The sequence below is a fragment of the Topomyia yanbarensis genome, chromosome 2 (genome assembly GCF_030247195.1).
Source record: "Topomyia yanbarensis strain Yona2022 chromosome 2, ASM3024719v1, whole genome shotgun sequence".
NCBI classification, from domain to species: domain Eukaryota; kingdom Metazoa; phylum Arthropoda; class Insecta; order Diptera; family Culicidae; genus Topomyia; species Topomyia yanbarensis.
Genome location: NC_080671.1, coordinates 334,961,018 through 334,983,126, shown reverse-complemented (window position 1 = coordinate 334,983,126; position 22,109 = coordinate 334,961,018). Strand labels below are relative to the sequence as shown.

Below are 22,109 nucleotides of genomic sequence, written 5' to 3'. Positions count from 1 at the left end.
GTTTGTCGCGTACAGTTACATTGCGTTCTGGCGCGTGATGTTGCAGTAATTCTCTCAGCACAGAGGTCAGCTGTTCAGCTTTTGTGGTCGAATCCCCTGCAGCAAAGAACGGTCGCAGATCCTTTGATTGAAAATCAGCTTGCAATCGGAGAGGGTTGATGGAGTGTATATTTCTTACGCTAATTATTTGTGGGTTAGATCTCTGTATCCTGATGTTGGTCAGAAGATAAACCACGTCGTGATCGGAAATGGTGTTGCCGGTTGAAGTCTTCGATTTGATCACAGAGTTAGGCGAGTCTGTAATTAGCTGGTCAATTGTAGTCGAGGTGTTTTCGGTAACACGAGTGGGACCGGTTGGGAGAATCGTGAGGTTAAATGTAGAGTTGATGTGGTTAAGCGCTGCAAGGTTCGTTGTTTGGTGAAGCGTCTTAACGTTAATGTTAAAACCGCCTACGATGAACAGTCTATCGAATCCATAATCAAGCAGATCGATGAGAATTTTTTCGTACACCTGGCTGAAGTAGGGATTGGAGCATAATGGGTTGTAAAAAGTCACTACACCTAGGTTCAGGTCGTTAATTCTGATCTGGATAGCGAGAAATTCGATCCTTAGTCCGATGGGGGTTGTCGGGTCGAAGATTGATTTAAGTACTGGTGTTGCTTTTATCCCTTTTCGAACGTAAATCCCGATTCCGCCGCAGGTTTTAGTGCCACGACCTCTTCCACATGGTAGTGAATGCCTGACGAAATTGTAAGCTGGGATCCGGATTGGACCGATTGGACTAGATGGTTTATATTTGGTTTCAGTTACCGCGAAGATGTGGTATTGGTTGCTATCGAGTAATAGTTTTACGCCGTCGATGTGGCGCTCAAGCCCTCTAACGTTGTGATGGCCTATACGGAGATTTGAGAGGTTGCTTGTGGACATATTAGGTAATTAATCATCAGCGTATGGTGTGGATGATTAACGAGTTGAGGAAGTAGACAGATCAGCCGATATCGCGTCAAAAAAGATGGATGAGTCTTCGTGTTTGTTGCGTATGTTTTCAGTGAGCTTGAGAAGGTGATCAGTGTCGTTAACACGAGTGTTTCACCTGGAAGAAGGACAGCAATGGTATCGTTACGGACAAAGACTGACTCGACAGCTTTTCTTTGCTTAAGGCGAAGGGCAAGATTACGGATTCTAAAAGTCTGCACGGATAGCATTTCGTTGATAGTAAATCGGTATTCGAGATCGAGAGCATTTTTTAGGTGACATAATTTCGCGTCTTTGTGCCTGTCAAAGTATCGCTTCAGAACTTTATCCCGTGTTTGCTGATTGTCGAAAATAACAGCAATGGTTGGAGAAATTGTTCGGTCTGACCATTTCGATGGTTTCGCTTTGAAACGGAAGCAGTTCGTTACATTGGCTATACCTTCTCTGATGTCAAGGAAATCGAGCGCATTTTTTACAATGCTGCGCACGTTTTCACCTTCGCGAAACGGAATTTTATTTATAGCGAGCCTACGCTGCCTATAATCGTAAGTCAGTCCCATGTAGATAGGGAATCCCATAGAACATGGGACTGACTTGCTATTATGGGCAGTACGGCAGTTCACTGATTGAGAACAAGTAGCGGCTAGTTCTGCACCTGCTTCGAGAATTTCCAGCTTCTCTTCGATGCTGCTGTCCAAAGTGGTTTGAGCTACACATTTGGTGTCCCGCTGATTGTCATTGTTTACCTTGCACTGGATACGATCAATCTGCTTCTTGTTTGAGGACCGTAGCGTGTCGAGCTCAGCCTGAAGATTCACGATTTGCGTAGATAAATCTTGAACAGTTTTCCTCAGTAGTGATACCTCGTCACTGCCGGAAGTTGTATTCGATCCTTTCGCGATTAGCGTCCCTCGGACCGAGCAGTTTTCGCAGTAAAACGTGTAGCTCTGAACATCGTCGATCAACGAATCGTTGATCCGAACGCAGCTTAGATGATACCATGACGAGCACTTGTCACAGCAAATCCAGCCTACTTGTTGAATTTTTTTCCCTTTTTTCCCTTTACATTTTGTTGACGGTTCAACGCATCCGCATAGATTGCACTTTCCTTCCTTTACCATAGTGATAAAAACACCACGCCGACGAATTAGGGCTACGCTTTTAGTTCGAGAACATTGACAATGAGGTTATGTCAAGTTGGAAAATTGCTGATACAGTTTTTCGCGAGACGCGACACAAATTCACACAAACTCCACTTGTTTGGGAAACTTTTAAACGATACGACGAGACACAGACCGCCGGTTACCGGAAATTAACAAGAAAAACCGATAATTTAGGAAATTTTCACGAAGGGGAAATCGCGCCGCGTCGCCTGATCAGTGTTCCCAGTTTTTTTTTAATGTGAAATCGAATGATAATTAGAAAAAAATTTGGCAATATGTGCATGTGTTATGCTTTTCAGGTATAAAAATAATACTAATGTGTGTGTTTGTTAACCACCCCAACTACAGCGGTTTACAGAAAAGATATGTTTCCGCCCTTGACCTGATTATTGATTAATCCAACAAGTTACCGTGCGATTAATAAATTGCAATTACTATTCCATGTATTTGAAGACTTTTTCATTAGGTCCGATCTGCAAATGAGAGCCTCTCTTTGTTTACTTTCTCTTCTGTGAATTTCTGTAACAATGAACTAAAGTGGATAACATCCTTTAAATTCATCAACAATTAACAACGCTATAATCGTTCTAAATAATGCCAATATTTCGTGACGCGGATCGAACTCAAAATTTTGGTTCTTACACCTTGTCTCAGCCACATATAGTTGAATAATACATTTTAAATGTTATAATGAAAAGTAACTGGTAAAAGAACATCTTATGCTAAAAAGAAGGAAAATATTCAAATAATACATTCATACAAATATTGGGAACACAAGAATTCAAGATAATTCAATCACATTCAATAAATATTAGACGATCTTCATATTATTCTCTGTTACAATTATTCAGTCAAAGAAGGGCATTCGTTCAAGTAACATATTCGACAAAACAGCATTTTGCCAAACGGAATTCGATTAAATGACTTGGTAATTACTTCGGCTAAACAGCAGTCGACCAAATCCATATCAACATTTGAATAGGGCTAATAAGATTTGTAAACAAACTTTTGTTTTGCTGATTTCTCTTAATTTGTTATCATTTCAACATAGAAAACATTTGAAATTGATTCTACCAAGGGCAAAGATGTTGATTCATGTGTATTTTTCATAAAACTCAACTCTGTAGCGGAAAAATGAGCGAAATAAGTTTGTTTACAAAAGTCTCGTTAGCCCTTTTTAAGAATTACTATTGAAATAGCGTTCGTCCAAATGAGGACGACCCATTATCGCGAACCCTTAGAAATGTGAAATGTCTCATTGAAATAAAACAATTATTTCTCGTTGTATTTGCGCTTATTATCCTTTAATTATCAAATGTATATTTATGAATGAAACTGGAACATGCACTGGCAAACTGATGTAATATTTATTGCAAGAAACGAAACTCAACAATATGCTCTAACTCCCACTGGATACACGCGTCACCACCGGCAGAAGGTTGTTAGCGGAGCGCCTTAGCTAAACTAACCGCGCATGGCGCCTGGCTGGCTGCGTTTTCCGCCCCACGAATGAAAAGGGTTACGGATGACGACTTTCGGTTGTCGTGGAACACGGCCGGTTGGAAGGCTACGTTTGCCACCCCAAGGATAGAATACATGTGCGTTACTCCGTTTGCCACCCCACGAAAAGAATTTCTGCTTCGACACGTACTTGGAGTTGCGCTTTTCGATGGTTGACGTCGAATGTCGCGGATCACAGATCAGCTCCAGGTTGTTCAGTATCATCGCATTTAGAGCTGTGTCTTCGAATTGGCTTGACATACAGATATATAATTCCTTTGCACCTATGTCACAAGATGAATTAGTTAAGTGCGCAAAAGGTGAAGCGGGTGGTGCGCTGCTTTCTCGACTATTCTGTTTGTCATTTGAATCTGGAAAGATAGTAAAAAAGTGTGTAAATTGCATGCATAGCCCAATCAGTTTAGTCTACATTTGAGTCACTAGCATACCAGCTCTTTAGTCTGCAGTAAAACATAAATCTTTAATGTCGTTTTCGCTTGAAGAAGAAACTAACTCAGTTTCGGACCTAACTGCTGTCAAACCGTTTGTTTGAAGCCAGTTTCCAACCAAAGTTATGCGCCACTGAACTGAAAACCGGGTTGGGTTCCAACCTGAAATATATTTCGGGTTCGCTCACACCACCGCTGTTTGGCGAGAACCCAACTCAGTTTCATTAAAAACGTTCGTTTGAAGCAACCAACCTGGGTTAGTTTCTAGGTTCTCAATCGAAAACGACATAAGACATGAGCGCCGTAGAATATTATCTATGCAGTAATGCTATTAATAACAATTCGGTTTGAACATCCGTTAAATTCGCTTGATGGCTTTTCACTAGTCAGAGCTTTTTTAAGTGCGATAGTTTTTCTAAAGATTAGCTTATTTTTCCCCCTTTTACTCATTTTATGTATATAATTTTTATTCGATTATATTTTTTATACACTACATTTCTAATTCAATATATATGCCAAGAGAGTGAAGAGCTCAATGGATCGAAATGAAAATTGTGTCCCGTATAAATAAATACCATTCCAGAAATCTTCGGAACCATTTCCTAACTATTCATATAATACTCACCATATTGTACTATTGATACATTCCACCATTATAATTCAACTATTATACTACTATACTCATTTTAGTTACCATTTCCAATACCTTCCGTGTATCATTGGAGATTTGTATACTACATTGTACTTTTGCGCTAGAGGTTAATATTGTTCTGGTGGTCTTTGTTATTCGCATATCTGTTCACGGTGCTCCAAAAACCTGTAGTTTAACATGATCAAAAATGCTCGTCTTGCAATATTACGGCGATAGTTCAGTTGAATACCCAAGTAACATTTTAAGTTTTATAGCACACTACAAGTGTAACCTAAGTTTTAAGAGTGACTTCAAGAGTACCATAAAACCTAAATTGTTACTTGGGTAAAGCGACAGGCCAGTTAGTCTCAACCAAGCTCTCATCAGAAGATTGCGTGTAACAAAATAAATCTTAATTAATCGATAGAATTGAAATGTAAAGGGAATGAATTTTTTTTTCTCCACCTAATGTTTTATGCGTCGCTGGATCTAAAATATGCATGCCACCATAATCTGTATGGTTCTTGAAAGGTATGTTGTCAAAATGTATATGGAAAACCGCATATTTTGGTATGGTGACTGTTCTTAACAACCCGTTGTTTGTATGGTCGGTCATGGAAAAACGACACTGGTTATGTTCGATATTATACCAGGCAATGGTTAATCTATTGTTGAACGAAACATATTGAAAATGGTTTTTCGACGTTTCATACATCATTTATGGTACACATTTATGCGGGGTAGCTTCTGGTATAAATATTTCGGTAAAACTTTTTTATTTAAGATGTCAACCCTTAAACTTTATTGCACGATCATGTTACACAAAGTGTGGTTTAGTTTTAGGGATTTGCGTCAAGCCGGCGCTAATCTATTCCGACGAAAAGTTAGTGTCGGTTACTGATGAGACGAAGTCGAAACGCACCCATGTAATAAACGATAATATTGAAAATTTCATGTCTCAAACGATACATTAGATACTCTAATGAAATTCTGCACACTGATAGAATGATGTCTTATAGAAATATTACGGTACTCCGGTTGTCGTAGTCCCCTTCATTATTGGTTGATTGGGTAGTTGTTTGTGGTTTATCTGTAAGTATTAGATGAGTTTTAACTGGTTGGTTCGGCGCATGTTTTCCATAGTGGACTGTCTGGTTACAGAATTGGCATGTAGGGATCTGCCCGGGATAAGTGATCAGCATTATTTGCTTATAGGTTACGCCATCCTTCGAGGTATTGGTTTCGAAACTCGCATTCTCACAATACGAACGCCATTGGGAATACCAGTGAAAAATTTCTTCAACTTTCATTCTTAATAGATTCCACTTCTCCGCATTGCGACATAATTCTTTTGATGTAACCTGGCTTAGTGCGCTGTGCCAGATCATGGATGCGACCGTCTACCATGTCATTTTCCATATATACGGAGATCCTGGTTCTGATCTTATTAAATTCAACATCATTACAGATTGTTCTTTGCAATGAAGTTTTCTGCCTGTGCCAAATTTCTAAACGTAATCAAAACACAGTTTTTGACGTGATGTAGCTGAATGTATCCGTGAGATTAGGCTTCATTTTAACTTTAACTAGTTGTTCTACCTCCTGAACTGTGGGTATAACAAGAGTTTTCTTAAAGTCGATCGAAATTGTGTTATCTCGTAGCACGGGCACTTTTGTTTCCTTTGGCTGACTGTTTGGTTTACTGTTCGACCGGGGCTAACCATACAATACTGTTTGTGCACTGAGTATAGAACAAAGCGCTGCACAGTGGGAAAAAAGTATCAAAAACGCGACTTTACTCAAGAGCTTGATAGAAGGCTAAGTGATGTTATCAAAAAGGTATACTTCTTATGTAAAAATGTCTGGTGAATCGATTGCACGTATTTAAAATGACCGAAAAGTGCGCTATCATGCCCGTTTTGCCCCAATTCCCCTTTTTGTTTGAGTTTATGTTCAAAACTGAATATATAACTCGGAAGAAACACGAATACGGCTGACAAAAATTAGTATTTAATATGTACCAAAAGTCCAGAGAATCGATTGAAGATAATAAGAGTAATTTCACGAAATGTATACACCCATTTTACCCCAATTCTCCGCAAAACTAAAATTTAAAGTTAATCCTGGCTTTATATTTCGATAAATGGAGGCTATATGCGGCTGATCGAAAGTGGTAATTCTTATGAATAAAAGTACAGGTTATCGCTTGAATATAGTTAGACTGGGCGCCCGAAACGTGCGCATCCGTTTACCCCAATTCCTCCCATAACTCAAATATAAAGTTAAACTTGGCTCTACATTTCAGAAAGAGAAGAATGTGGATGATCAAAAGTCGTGTTTCTTATGCAAAATATTCTGGAGAATCGATTCAAGATAGTTAGAATGGCTGCACAAAACGTGTGTTCCCGTTTTACCCCAAATCTTTCCATAAGAAATCGGTTGATCAAAAGTAATTTTTTTATGCCAAATTATCCAGGAAATCGATTGAAGATAGTTCGAATGACCGGACAAAACACGTGTATCCGTTTTACCACAAATTATTCCCATAACTCAAGTGTGAAATTAAACCTGGCTGTACTTCTCGGATAAAATATTTAAAATAATCCATAAAGAATTGTTAAACGATCCATAAAAAAGTTGTTCATGTTCCCTAAAACAAAACTGAAAATCCATAAAACAGTGTGAATGATCCATAAAAAAGGGTGATTTGATCCATAGATTATGTAAAATTGAACCATGAAATAGTCGCAAAAGAGCACTAAAATAGTACTAAAAGAGCAATTAAAATCAACCAATGCCCCATAAAAATGTTGGAAATGTTTCATAAAATGTTACTTTTTGTGCCATAAATTAGCATAGAATATTAACAATGTACATTAAAACACGTCGATATGTTCCATAATATCGACAAAAATGTTCCACGGTATTACAAAATGGAGCAATAAAATGTTAGAAAAAGTTCCATAAATTTGATGAAAATGTTTGCTAAATAATTTTTCTTGGTCCATAGAAGATGAAAAAATGAACATTAGAAGTGCTATGTATTGATTCACATATCGAACGTTAAATTATGGTTCATGGATATTTACAAAACGATCCATAAGAAAAGAAAATGTAAAACGATCTATTAATATGTACCTATGCACTAGAAAAATTAAATTTAATGAATTCATGCGAAATTTTTGCTATTCGAACTAATAATAAAGTATATTACATTTGGTTGAAATTCCAAACTACAACAAACAATGCATACATTATAGTTAGAAAATTTAAGCTTCCGTATCCCACTAGTCAAGCAACTTACCTTCGCTAACTTGAAATCATTGTGGCAACTCTTTAAACGGCAGGGTATCTATGACATTAGCGCGCTGAGAGTTACTAGAACACTGATACAGGCTGGTATAAGTCGCAAATACCAACTATCTGAAGCGAAAACGGACAATATATATCACTTTAAATATATTTTTATCGGTAATTATCTAGTTTAAAGATTTTAGTGATAGAGGTCCAATTTAAATACGGATTTTTGCGATAACGGTTTATTTCAACCTAAATAAACCGAATCCGAGAGCGGAAATGTAAAATTATTAACCAAAGTATGGTAAACTGTGCTTAATAATACTCATAACAGTGATTGAACAAGTGAGCTTATACTGGGAGTTAACGTGATGCGGCTTGCCCGCATATCCGAGGCGACGGATCCGTTGGACGAGGCATTGATTAACCCGTAGCTGGAATTGCAAGCGAATCTGTGGTCTTCTCGTTTGCCCGGTTTACTTAACAGTTATGTGTCCAACAAAAAAAAACACCTTCAACAGGCCAACGAGGGTACCCGGGTACCCATAAATTGAAATGTTCATAACTATGGATTCCTTCAACCGATTTGGACACTTTTAGATATTTTAGATTCAGGAACTCGTCCACTTTTTAATTCTGTACAATAGAACCGGAATAATGGATCTGGTTATTGGTAATCCGGATTTTCCGGAGTATTGTTCCAGTACTAGGATATGATTTGTAAATTTTAATAATGTACTAGCAATATGAGTATCAAAACGCTTCAAATTGTCTCGGAAGTCTGTTTTTTTATTGTTACGGGACCCTATTGCAATTTGAAAAATGGAATTAGAATGGAATGGCCACTCATGGCCCCACGGGAACATGCTCCGGAATGTCCGTTCCGGGGTCAAATCACCAAATGGTTCCAAAACCACGAGATACAGCCCACTGCACAGTGGTCCCCCCATAGGCCAATAATACAAAAAAAATATTTCGGCGAAGGCGTGTTTTTATCTTGCGATTACATCGTTCTGGATGTATATTTTATAGTTTCATAATTAATTTTGTCAATACAGAACTGGTTTTCTTAGTATATAGAAAAATGCATAGGGTGGCTCGTTATTTACCGATAATGTAAATAATATCGATAATCGATTGCTCGCCAGAAAGATGTTTTTGTCGATCTGTAATTTTTAATATCCAAATTTTTTTCAGATAACACTACTATTAGCTTTGTATTGAATGGTAATTTTCAGTTTTTGGAGTGCCAGAAGAGCAGAAATATGGGATTATTTGTATATGTAATAGAAAAATTAACCTAAGAATTTTCAATATGACTTTAACTAACTTTGTCCCTCGATATCCTTACCGAACTTCTTTTCAAAATGGTCGTCAGACATTTCACTTCCACTTAAACTAGGGTTCAGCTGCGCATCTCTGCGCCCAGAATGCCTAGAAAATCTAAGATGGTGTACGTGTTTAACGGGATAATGCAAGACGAAAAATTTTATATCAGATTGTCAAACTATATTACGATAATAATTACTACTGATCTCGAAACTATATAGCTTAATTATTATTTTCCCAACATTTCTTATCGATCGAATCATTATACCTTGAGTTATATTGATTTATTTGACGCTTCTCTTTGAAACACATGTCACTACGGAATATTCGATGTACGAGGCAAATGTCTCACTCCACTTCGTATTACAACTACGTTCTCAAGTACGTAAATTGGCGAGATTTCCGCGTCACATATTTAAAATTCTGTAATGCAGCTAACAGTCTGCTCTTTTATGCAACGCATTCACTTTTACACGATCTTCTTAAATTAAAAACATAAAAAAGCCCAACACGATTAAGATTTACCAATAAACTTGAAATTATAAACTATTTCTCCATTTTAACCCTCTAGTGCCCAATTTTTTTTTTGGTTTGAAAAATTTTTTGGAGGATGGCTTCGTGATGAGAAAAACGAAAATAATGTTGAAAATTCATGAAAATGATGGATTTTTCATTAAAGCCTTAAAATAAGTAGGCCGCCTAGAGGCGGTGTTGGGCACCTGGACGAATAAAAATAAAAACTACGAATTCAGTTGGTTGCTTATATTTTGGACTCCATCATAACGCAAAATGCCTAAACTGTAAGGAGTATTTCTCTAGTGCTTTGGTTGTTTAATTATTGACTTCTAATTTACAGCAGGGGAGTCCAGGGTCTGCTGGCTATGGTTACACTTATCATGTTTTATGTTTTTAATTTAAGAAGATCGTGTAAAAGTGAATGCGTTGCATAAAAGAGCAGACTGTTAGCTGCATTACAGAATTTTAAAAATGTGACGCGGGAATCTCGCCAATTTACGACTATACGCACTATGATGCCACCTGGCTTTTTTTGATGATAAAGTATGGATCGCGTGAGATGCTTTTTGAATAAAACTGTAAATCAATCGAGACTTGTTATTATTTTTCAGCCTCAATGCTCCTGCATTTTAATTTCGGTGCACACTTTTTCGAAATTCTTCAGGTGAAATTCCGAAGTAAACAAACAAAAAAACAAATGTTGCTTGTGGTTACATATACGGCCAAGGAAAGTTGTTTTCGCGCTATCGAAAAATCTAGTCATTCGTGGAATAGCTTTAAACTAGCCCTAAATAACAAAAATGCTGAAACTTAAAAACTATACCTAGGGTAATGAGCCTATGTTCGCCCTAACCATGTAAAACCGTTAGTTAGAGCAGCGTTAGCCATCTTTGTTCTACGTATTGGTTCAAATGGCGATTTTTGATATCATAATGGTTCATAAGAAGAAAGCAAAGATATTGGTGCCAATTCATACGCATTGCATCAATTGTATTCCAAGTAATTAATAAAATGGTGAGGCACCCTTCCTAATACGACTATAGTAGGCCCTTCACTTTAATACGCTCGAAAACTCAATATCACTTACAACGTGTACGAAACAGAATTTAATGCAACATAAACACATTGGAGAATGGATTAAACAGTACTCGGCGTGCAGAACTAGAGACAGCACCATATGTATAATACAAAAGGAGAAAAAATATTCCGCCAGCTATCCCCAGACTCCCCTAAATATTATTAAATGATAAGAATATCCATATTCTAACAGCAACATTGACCCAAAGTTTTTAAAACATACTTCTTTTCAGCTAAAATTGCACATAATGCTAGTTTCGGTACGATAAGTAATAACTAAAGACTGAAATTTTTTTTCGCTCAGGTGCCCAAGACCGCCTCTAGGCGGGCAAAATATTTTAACAAAAAACCAAAACTTCCGAATTATTCCACTAAACGAATTCACATCTACAGTGAAATGCTAGTAACAGGCAACTCAAAAATATTTTTTTAGTTTTTGAAATTTCCAAAAATAGTTGAAATTTGTTTAATGAAGATTACCACTAAACACAAAATAATTTTTTTTCCACGTTTTCCTCGAGTTTTCAACTTTGAGCTTCAATTGCCTTTGACAGAAAGCTACGAATATTCAAATAATGTGTGTGTATGAAAGGTGTGAGCGTTGGGAAGAAATGATAGTGCGGATGACAACATACAATCATGTTTTAGTAGCTTTATTTAGATTTTTATAGAGACCGCCTAGAGGCGGTGTTGGGAACTAGAGGGTTAAAATAGCTGGTACGCGGAGTTTTTTTTTATTATGGGATAAATTTTATTGTAAGAAAACACATTTTTTATTCACGAAAACCATCATTTTAAAAGAAAAATAATACACGATTTATTTAAAATTCGAGATATTATGCTCACCGAAGACGATATCATAATATTTGCGTTCAGGTGCAAAAGCTACAATTTAGAGAACTTTCAATGATATAATGTAATGTAATAAGAAAGGCCGTCTCACACTGTTAGGTGAATATAACCGATTTTTTATTGCAAAATTTGAATTCAGCGACCCAAATTTACTATAGAAATGCAGTTTTGCATCAAAATTTCCATTAAATATATTTATGACCGCCTCTCTTAAGGAATGGAACCACTGTGCACTGATGCAATTCCAGGAATTTTGATACCCATATTCCTAGTATTCCATTGAAGTTCGCAAATAGTACCCCAGCACTGGAACCTGCTTCCGGAAACCCGGATTCCTGGGAATCGAATGAAGTAACACGATTCATTTTTACCAAGTCCAAATATGGATGAGTTCCTGAATCCAAAACGGCCAAAAGTATCGAAATCGGTTGGATATTACCTTAGTTACGGGCATTTTAGTTTTGTGGGTACCCGGGTACCCACGTCGGCCTGTTACGTAGTAAAAAAAATCAGGAGCCCCTCCTCACCATTACTATATCAACAATATTATTAACCCAAAAGCTTGACTTAGTGAAGTTCTAAGATGTCACAAAGTTTCAATTTCCAGCTATGGATAAAACATTGGAATTTAATTAATTGAAACTTAAAAAGGTACCCGGGTACCGCGTCGGACACACAACGGTTAAACATAGGGGCTATAGCTAGTTAAAAGCCGACTGAGCGGTAGCGAAGTCGGACAGTGCACTAGAAAGCGATGTAGCCACATTAGTCAGTGTTCGTATAAAGGGTCCGTTTTCGTTTCAGATAGTTGGTATTTGCGATTCATGCCAGCCTGTATCAGTGGTCTAATAACTCTCAGCGCGCTAATATCATAGATACCCTGCCGTTTAAAGAGTTGCCATAATGATTTCAGGTTAGCTAAGGTCAGTTACCTGACTAGTGGGATACAGAAGCTTAAGTTTAACTATAATGTATGCATTCCCGAGCAGAGTCTGATATCAAATTGAGAACTAAACTTGATGTTGTGATGTAGTAAATAATGATTGCTCAGGTTGTTATCGTTTTGGTCGTTTTAACTGATCACTGATAGCCCAATAGTTTTCTATTTGATGTCATAGGAAAATTTTTCTGCATTCGATTTTGATCTTTTAACCGTCAACCTGAGCAATCAGTGAACCCTGGCTATCAGTGAAAGCAAATTGAAAACTCATCGAGATGTTGAAAATTTTTAATGATAACAAAATAAGTAATCAATTTGATGTTTGCCAAAAAAGTAGAAACTAACATTTATTTCTAAAAAACACAAAGTATGTAAGCACATCAAAATGAGATCAAAATATGATGTCATATCTGAAAAAATTTAAACCGATACCAAAATAAGATTTCAATTTGATGGCTGATATCAAAATATGATGTCTGCTTGCTGTAATTATGATGTTTGACTTTGTTCGGGTTGTTTGTTGTAGTTTGACATTACAACCAAATGTAATAAACTTTATTATTAGTTCGAATAGCAACAATTTCGCACGAATTAAATTTAATTTTCTGGTGCATAAGCACATATTAACGGATTGTTTTGTAAATGTCCATGAACCATAATTTAACGTTCGATATATGAATCATTTCTAATGTTCATTTTTACTGCTTCTATGGACCAAGAAAAATTATTTAGCAAGCATTTTCATCAAATTTATGGAACTTTTTCTAACATTTTATTGCTCCATTTTGTAATACCGTGGAACATTTTTGTCGATATTATGGAACATATCGACGTGTTTTAATGTACATTGTTAATATTCCATGGATCAATGTCAGTTAATTTATGGCGCAAAAGTATCATTTTATGGAACATTTCCAATATTTTTATGGGGCATTGGTTGATTTCAATTGCTCTTTTAATACTATTTTAGTGCTCTTTTGCGACTATTTTATGGTTCAATTTTACATAATCTATGGATCAAATCACACTTTTTACATTTCTTATAAAAGAAATGTATAGAATTCGCTCAAACTTTCAAAATGTTCCCGGAAGGCCGAGTCTTATATACCAATTGACTCAGTTCGACGATTTGGGACAATGTCTGTGTTTGTATGTAACGGATCAACTCTCATTCGTGTTTATCAGCAATGACTGAACCGATCCTATCAAAACCAATTTTAAATGAAAGAACTATCAAACAGTAAGAACGCTATTAATTTGTTTTTGATTCTGATTTTTTTTATCTTAAAATACGTTTATTTAGGCCCAAATGCTGTAGCTTAACGAGGCCGATAATTCATTTTTTTTTATATTACATGTCACATGTTAGTGGGGGAAGGGAAAGCCGTATTTAGGGGCGGCTTGCTCCCCTCTTATGTAAGTAAAGGACAAAGGTAGGAAGTGGGATACATATTGTGTAATTGACATCGTCGTTTGCTGATTGATCATTGTGGCGGATATGCACACTTTGTTGTAGTGTTGTAGTTTCCAGCCTGTAATCGCAGGGGCGAGGGGAGGGTCGATATTTCGGATAATTATTGGCACTCTATATCATCTGCATGTGCGGTATGTCATGATGTTCTGGATAGACGGTTATCAAGAAGAGTGTGCACCGAAGACTCGTGAAGCAATGCCATATTGTAGATACAGGGATAGGTTGGTGAGATTCTACTGTGAATGAGAGAGGGTAAAATGTATTAAACTTGGACATCAATGGTTTTCAAAAAGATATAGATAAGAAAAATATAGGGGTGGTCACGGCTTGCCAGGACGTCCCGGACTGGCACATAGGGTGATCTACCTCGGGCCCGAAGGGAATCTATTAGTTGGGACCTGGCAACACAGTACTCTGCGCACAGCCAAACAACATGCTCGATGTCGTGATAGCCGTTCTCACAAACACAATGATTATTTTCAGCAAGCCCTATACGACGGAGATGCGCGTCAAACGAGTAATGGTTGGACATGATCCTTGACATCGTACGAATAAAGTCCCGGTTCACATCCAACCCCTTAAACCAAGCATTCGTTGATACCTTCGGGATAATGGAATGTAGCCACCGTCCCAGATGCCCATTGCTCCATGAGGTTTGCCAACTATCGAGCGTCCTCTGACGAGAGATACTGAAAAATTCGTTGAAGCAAATTGGTCTTTCGTAAGTGTCGCCTTCTAATGCGCCCACCTTGGCTAAAGAGTCCGCCTTCTCATTGCCCGCAATAGAACAATGTGACGGGACCCAAACCAAGGTAATCTGGTAAGATTTTTCAGATAAAGCACTCAGATATTCCCGTATTTTCCCCAGGAAATACGGTGAGTGCTTTCCAGGCTTCGCCGCACGGATGGCCTCAATGGAGCTGAGACTATCCGAAACGATGAAGTAATGGTCTGAGGGCAGGGTGTCAATGATCCCGAGAGTATACTGAATGGCAGCTAATTCTGCGACGTAAATTGAAGCAGGATCATTGAGTCTGAATGAGGCAGCAAGATTTTCGTTGAAGATACCGAAGCCTGTGGACCCGTCGAGAATTGATCCGTCAGTGTAGAACATTTTGGCGCAGTCGACTTGATGGTATTTGTTATAGAAAATATTTGGGACCACTTGTGGGCGAATATGATCCGGAATTCCACAAATCTCTTCCTTCATGGATGTATCGAAAAATACAGTTGGATCAGAAGTATCTAAGAGATGAGCACGGTTGACGTTATATGTAGATGAATTGATGTTCTGTGCCATGTAATCGAAGTACAAGGACATGAATCGGGTCTGAGAATTAAGCTCGACAAGCCTTTCGCAATTTGCAATCACCAATGGGTTCAGAATATCACATCGAATGAGCAATCGATATGAGAGGTCCCAGAATCGATTTTTCAGCGGAAGAACGCCCGCCAGCACTTCGAGACTCATCGTATGGGTCGAGTGCATGCAACCCAAGGCAATACGCAAGCAACGATACTGGATTCGCTCCAGTTTGATGAAGTGTATGTTCGCAGCGGAGCGAAAGCAGAAACATCCGTACTCCAACACTGATAATATCGTTGTTTGGTACAACCTGATTAGGTCTCCTGGATGGGCACCCCACCATGTTCCAGTTATTGTACGGAAAAAGTTGATCCTTTGTTGGCACTTCTGTTTCAGATACCTAATGTGACATCCCCAGGTACCTTTAGAGTCGAACCATACCCCGAGATATTTGAATGTTGAAGCCTGAGCAATAGTTTGATCCATTAATTGAAGCTGTAGTTGCGCTGGTTCACGCTTTCTAGAAAATACGACTAGCTCAGTTTTCTCCGTGGAGAACTCGATACCCAGTTGGAGAGCCCATGCAGACAAATTGTCCAAGGTATCTTGCAGTGGTCCTTGCAAGTCGACGGCTTTAGGACCTGTAATAGAGACCACACCGTCATCTGCAAGCTGCCTTAGCGTGCAGGAATTGACAAGACATTCGTCAATGTCATTCACGTAAAAATTGTAGAGGAGAGGGCTTAGACATGAGCCCTGGGGAAGGCCCATGTAGCTAAATCGTGATGTCGATAAATCGCCATGCGAGAAATGCATTTGTTTTTCAGACAACAGGTTTAGCAAAAAGTTATTTAAAATTGGCGAAAGACCATGCTGGTGCAACTTCTCATAAAGAATGTTGATCGAAACTGAATCGAAAGCCCCCTTAATATCCAAGAATACTGATGCCATCTGCTCTTTGTTAGCATATGCCATTTGAATTTCTGTTGAGAGCAACGCAAGGCAATCGTTCGTCCCTTTGCCTTTGCGGAAGCCAAATTGTGTATCTGACAGTAAGCCATTTGTTTCGACCCAATTGTCGAGCCGAAACAGGATCATTTTCTCGAACAACTTCCGGATACAGGACAGCATTGCGATCGGACGATACGAATTGTGGTCGGAGGCTGGTTTTCCTGGTTTTTGGATGGCGATGACCCTCACCTGTCTCCAGTCATGTGGGACAATGTTACCCTCAAGAAACCTATTAAATAAATTCAACAAGCGTCTTTTGGCAGAGTCTGGCAGATTCTTCAATAAGTTGAATTTAATTCTATCTGGCCCCGGGGCTTTATTGTTACATGATAAGAGAGCAAGTGAGAACTCCACCATCGTAAACGGTGTTTCGTTCGCGGTATTGTAAGGCGACGCGGCGCGGTAGATTTTCTGTGCCGGGGCGGAATCCGGACAAACCTTCTTGGCGAAATCGAATATCCAACGGTTTGAATATTCCACGCTCTCGTTAGTACTGTTTCGGTTTCGCATACGTCGGGCCGTGCCCCAAAGAGTGCTCATCGATGTTTCTCTTGTTAACCCGTCGACAAACCGGCGCCAGTAACTGCGTTTCTTAGCTTTCATTAAATTTTTCATTCGCTTTTCTAATATCGCGTACACTCGATAACTAGCAACTAACCCGTCGTTCCGGAAAGTTTTATACGCGGCAGCTTTCTCCGCGTACACGTCTGAGCACTCTTTGTCCCACCACGGGTTGGGAGAACGTTTTTGGGTGTTCACGTCGGGTACTCGTTTCGTCTGAGTTTGAATCGCGCTATCGAGAATCGAGTTGGACAAAAACTTATATTCTTCCTCCGGGGGAAGTATCTGTGTTGAATCGATAGTTTTGGATATCTCAGCAGCGTAGCTCTTCCAATCAATGTTTCGTGTGAGGTCATAGGGAACATTGATTGGTGTCGATGGTCTTGAACCAGTGGTGATTGCAATTACAATTGGTAAGTGGTCACTACCGTGGGGATCAGATATTACCTTCCACTTGCAATCTAACCGTAGTGATGTCGAGCATAAAGATATGTCCAGTGCACTTGCTTGCGCAGGTGGTCTAGGAATTCGTGTCATTTCCCCTGTGTTCAGAATTGTCATATTGAAGTTGTCACAAAGGTCTTGAATTGTCGAAGATCGATTATCGTCGTATAGACAGCCCCACCCCGTACCGTGAGAGTTAAAGTCTCCAAGAAGCAGGCGGGGCGAGGGAAGGTGTTCAATCACGTTGGAGAATCTTCGATATCCCATCATGGCCCTAGGAGGAATGTAAATAGAAGCAATGCAAAGATCTTTGCCTTTGATTGTTGTTTGACAAGCGACAACTTCAATGCCTGGCGTCGAAGGGAGGTTGATTCGATTGAAGGAGTAGCACTTTTTGATCCCTAAAAGTACCCCCCCATATGAGTCTTCTCGATCCAAGCGGATAATGTTAAAATCGTGGAAGTTGAGGTTTATATTAGAAGTTAGCCATGTTTCACATAGGGAAAATGCATCACAATGATTGTAATTTAGCAAGTGTTTTAATGAATCAATTTTGGGGATAATACTTCTGCAGTTCCACTGTAAAACAGTGATCAGATCCCTGATTCCGTCTAATAAGTTAGCCATCGAAGGATACGATCGCTGTAAGGAGGGGCCATTGTTCAGTCAACTGTTTTAAAAATGTTCTTACTGTTGGTAGAATAGCAACCAGCAAGCTTTTCATAGGATCGGTAATGTTGAAAGCTGTGAATATCCAGTCCACAATGTCAGAAAATTTAAGGAATCCCGTTTTAGGTTGAGTTTCTGACTGTAAAATTGGAGCACTTGGGATTTTTGGTGCCCCGGGGAGTGCTGGGAACTCCTGGTTGTATCTCAATTTCCCAAAACCAGGAGGTATTATCTTCGGATTTGTACCAGCCCTTCCAGTTGATGAATTATTTTTATTTTGTACCCTTGTTTGGGACAACCTAGGACCCTTACGAGGAAGTTCAGGTGAGTTTTGATTAGGTCTTTTCCTAGAGTTTCCAAGCGGAGCCAAAGAATGCCCCTCGCAAGGGTCGTTAGAGGCGTTATCGTCAGTTGGCAAGAGAGCGAATGGGTTTTCGGAGATAAGTGGAACAGCTCTTTTAAGCATTTCTGCGTAAGAGCGTCTGGAGCGATCTTTGGCGGATCGCTTCAGTTTATCCGCGCGAAGTTTGTACGTTGGGCATGTCAAAAGTGCATGCGGATTCTCCCCACAGTAAACACACTTCTCAGCAGGGCTACTGCAAGTATCATCCGCATGGCGTTCCCCACATTTACCGCACCGTTGCTTGTTGCTACAGTAGGTGGCCGTGTGACCTAGCTGCTTGCAATTGGAACAATTCATGACCCGCGGTACAAACAGGCGTACAGGTAGACGAGCTCCTCCCACTTCAACGTAGCTCGGAAGTGCAGATCCGGCGAAGGTTACGCGAAACGAGTCTGATGGATAGTAATTACCATCTTCGATGGACTTTGAGTGCAATTGCTTGCACTCCAAAATCTTAACTGATTGAAGGTTAGGGTCCTTAAAGCGGCCAGCCCCATCATTCATCAGATCATCGACAGTTAGACCCGCATCACTTACCACACCGTCGATCTCCACATCACGAGAAGGGATGTAGACGCGATACTCCAGCGTAAAGAGGCTATTTCTAACGATATCATTGGCCTGTTTCAAGTCAGTAACGACTACGCGCAGTTTGTCTGACTGAACCTTTTTAATCTCGGTTACGGCCGAGTAACGTTTTGTCAGCTCCCGTGCAACAGTTATGCTGTTTAACGGTTTATTTTTGGGCCGAAAGTATACCACCCAAGGACCAGCGGATCCATCCTGGTAAACCTTGACTCGGGGGGGCTGTGAGACATTGGGGGAAAGTGGGGGAAGTGGATCGACCATAACATTATCTGTCTCAGTATCAGATATACGTTCTTCTTCTTCATAATATTCCTCTTCGGAGGGTGATCCTTCTGTTTGTTCCATTTTGTTGCGGGAGCAACACGCTCGACCGCACTGTTTAACTTAAATCAAAATAAAAAATCAAAAGCAATAAAAAGAAAAAAAATCGATAAGAAAAGTAAAAAACGAAACACTTCACCAGTTGGTTCCTGACGAGCTGGTAGGTGAATTGATCCTTCGTTTGTTTTATTCGTCACCCGCGTGACCTTCACACATTAGAGCTGATCTAGCTCGTCTAAACAAAGCCGTCTTTCAGGCAAGAAAAATGTTTAGTAACGCACTTCACTGCACTACTTTAACTGATATCGCAGGTAACAATTATCACTCGCGGGACTGTTTATTAGTAATGCTTTACTGCAGCCTCTGCCACAGCAAGCACCTTCGTACCACCGAAAAAACTAAACCACACCGGAGAGAACAAAAAGCACTTGTTTCCCGGTACAAAGTTGGGTTACGAATGTTTTTTTTTTTTTTTTTTTTTTTGATTCTGATGTTTAGTTTCCAAGATATGAATGTTTGTAAAAATGGCGTTTTTTGCTGTTCTTTAAAATTATCAGCCGAAATTGACAACATAGATTAACACTTTATGTATTTTAGGCAGCTTCTACGAATACCTTTCGAACAAGCTATAGATTGTTGAAATCGGATTATTATCAAAAGAGATATTTAACATTAAATGCGGACGAAAGATTTTTATCATTTCCCATTTAGGGTTGTGGTACCGGTAATACCGGTACCGAAAATCCCGGGAATACCGACCCATTTTTGGTACCGTAATACCGGTACTGAACAAAACCCAGTACCGGTATTTTCGGTACTATACATTTTTTTATGACAAATATGTTAATTCTGCAGGGGATCTGTTTCAAAATATCGGTCTGCAAGATAGCGTTTATTTATTTTAATTTGCCTTCTAGATAAATCGTTGAGATAACAACTTTGTGTGGGAATAATAATTCTAGAAGTTAAAGTTTTATTAGCGACATTCTGATTGGTTTCCATTATTCACTGGGTGGCGCGTAATAAGACTATGGTCTAAGTCATGTCTGTATTTGGTTTGCTCTTAAACCTTTATCTATCAAAGAACGAACAGCGTTTTAGTAGCTAACAGTTTTAGACTTGGTGAACTGCTTCAAATGGGGCGATTTGTAATTATTGGTGATCGAAAAATTCAACAAAACTCCATTATGCATTAGAGAATAGTAAGCAAACGACATAAAAGTCGAAACCAATTTTCAGAAAAGCAAGAAAGAAAATGCGATCAACCTGCTCGGATTTACTGCCATTCTCGCTTTGATTTACTGTTGTTAATAAGGTTTCATACATTTACCATCTGTTCAAGTCGACGAAAGTCGCACCACTTAGCAGTTATCGATTTCAAAATGGCCTAGATTTCGAAATAAAAGAAGGTGCCCTATACGAAAAATATCTTCTGTGAAATGAGTCTTGCCATTCCGCAATTAAAAACAACAAACATGTTTTTTGATCAGCACAAATTAATCATCCGAGAATAAGATCATCAGTTTGAGCATTCAATTTCAGTTTGAAGCTTTTTTCGAATCAAAAAAAAAATTTGAGTACCGGTATTTTACCGGTACTACCGGTACTGAGGGCTTCAGTACCGTAGTACCGGTTCTCGCCAAAAAGGGTCGGTACTGCGAACCCCATTGCCAGAAATATGACCAAAAACATGTAATCTATTATTAACGCCAAAACGGCTTATTTTAGGTCAATAGTATCTTCGGAGAATTTAATGGAGGCAATATGCCCTTTCCTTTGGGATTGTACTGTTTCTGATTAATCCCCCTATGAGTGAGATATTTTCACAAATTTTCTTGGAAGTGATTATATCGGAATGATGCCTTCAGCAAATTTGTAGCTCTTACTTTTGCGAATAACTTTACTGAAGACTTTAAATATCTATTTTGAATACTTTAAAAGTTATGGCTTGTTGTTTGTTGATTACTCTTTGTCGCCTATTTATTGTTCAATATAGTAATAATCCCTTGAAATAAGCCAAACATTATTTCGATAAAACGAATTTTGTATTTCATTTTTCTATCTACAACAACTAGAAATAATCACCGAACACTTCAAAGTTGTTTGGATGGAACTTTATAACTGATCAGTGCACAAATGTTCATCGGATCGATCTGAAACATATCGGAAAATGAAAAGCGAAATAAATAACTCCAAGCAACGGCGTAGCCAAGAGAAGGTTTTGGGGTTTAGCACCATACAACCCTTTGCCTTTCTCATATAGAAAGGTTATGCAATCGCTCTAAAAATCGTCAATCATACCGGCCCGGAGGGAGTATATGCAGTGAGGGGTTGTTACATTAAAATTAAAACTAGTTTAAAATTTCTTAACAAGTTGAAAATTTTCAGCAGGACCCGGATCTCCCGGATCTTTCTCCATGATCCGCCGCTGGTTCAAGCGATGTTTCAGTATCACATAGTATCTCAAGATCGTGGCTGTCGATCCATTGTATGTATGTGCAAATCGTACTGAACATGTAATATTCATTTCCCCCATTGTATTGAACATAACCAGCCATGGAATTGTAGTCTGGACAAATCAGACAAGCACAATTGCACCACT

At 38.9% G+C, this 22,109-nt stretch overlaps 2 protein-coding genes across 2 annotated transcripts in view; one reads left to right on the top strand and one right to left on the bottom strand.

Moving 5' to 3' along the window:
* LOC131683982 (COMM domain-containing protein 4) overlaps positions 1-22,109 on the top strand; it is a 41,462-nt gene that overhangs the window by 2,533 nt on the left and 16,820 nt on the right. The gene's annotated exons all lie outside the window — the stretch shown is intronic.
* LOC131683981 (leucokinins-like) overlaps positions 3,425-22,109 on the bottom strand; it is a 33,554-nt gene continuing 14,869 nt past the window's right edge. Inside the window, exon 2 of the mRNA XM_058966413.1 lies at positions 3,425-4,010. Within this exon, the coding sequence (XP_058822396.1) occupies positions 3,604-4,010 (407 nt within the window). The 3' untranslated portion in view covers positions 3,425-3,603. The remainder of the gene's footprint in view (positions 4,011-22,109) is intronic.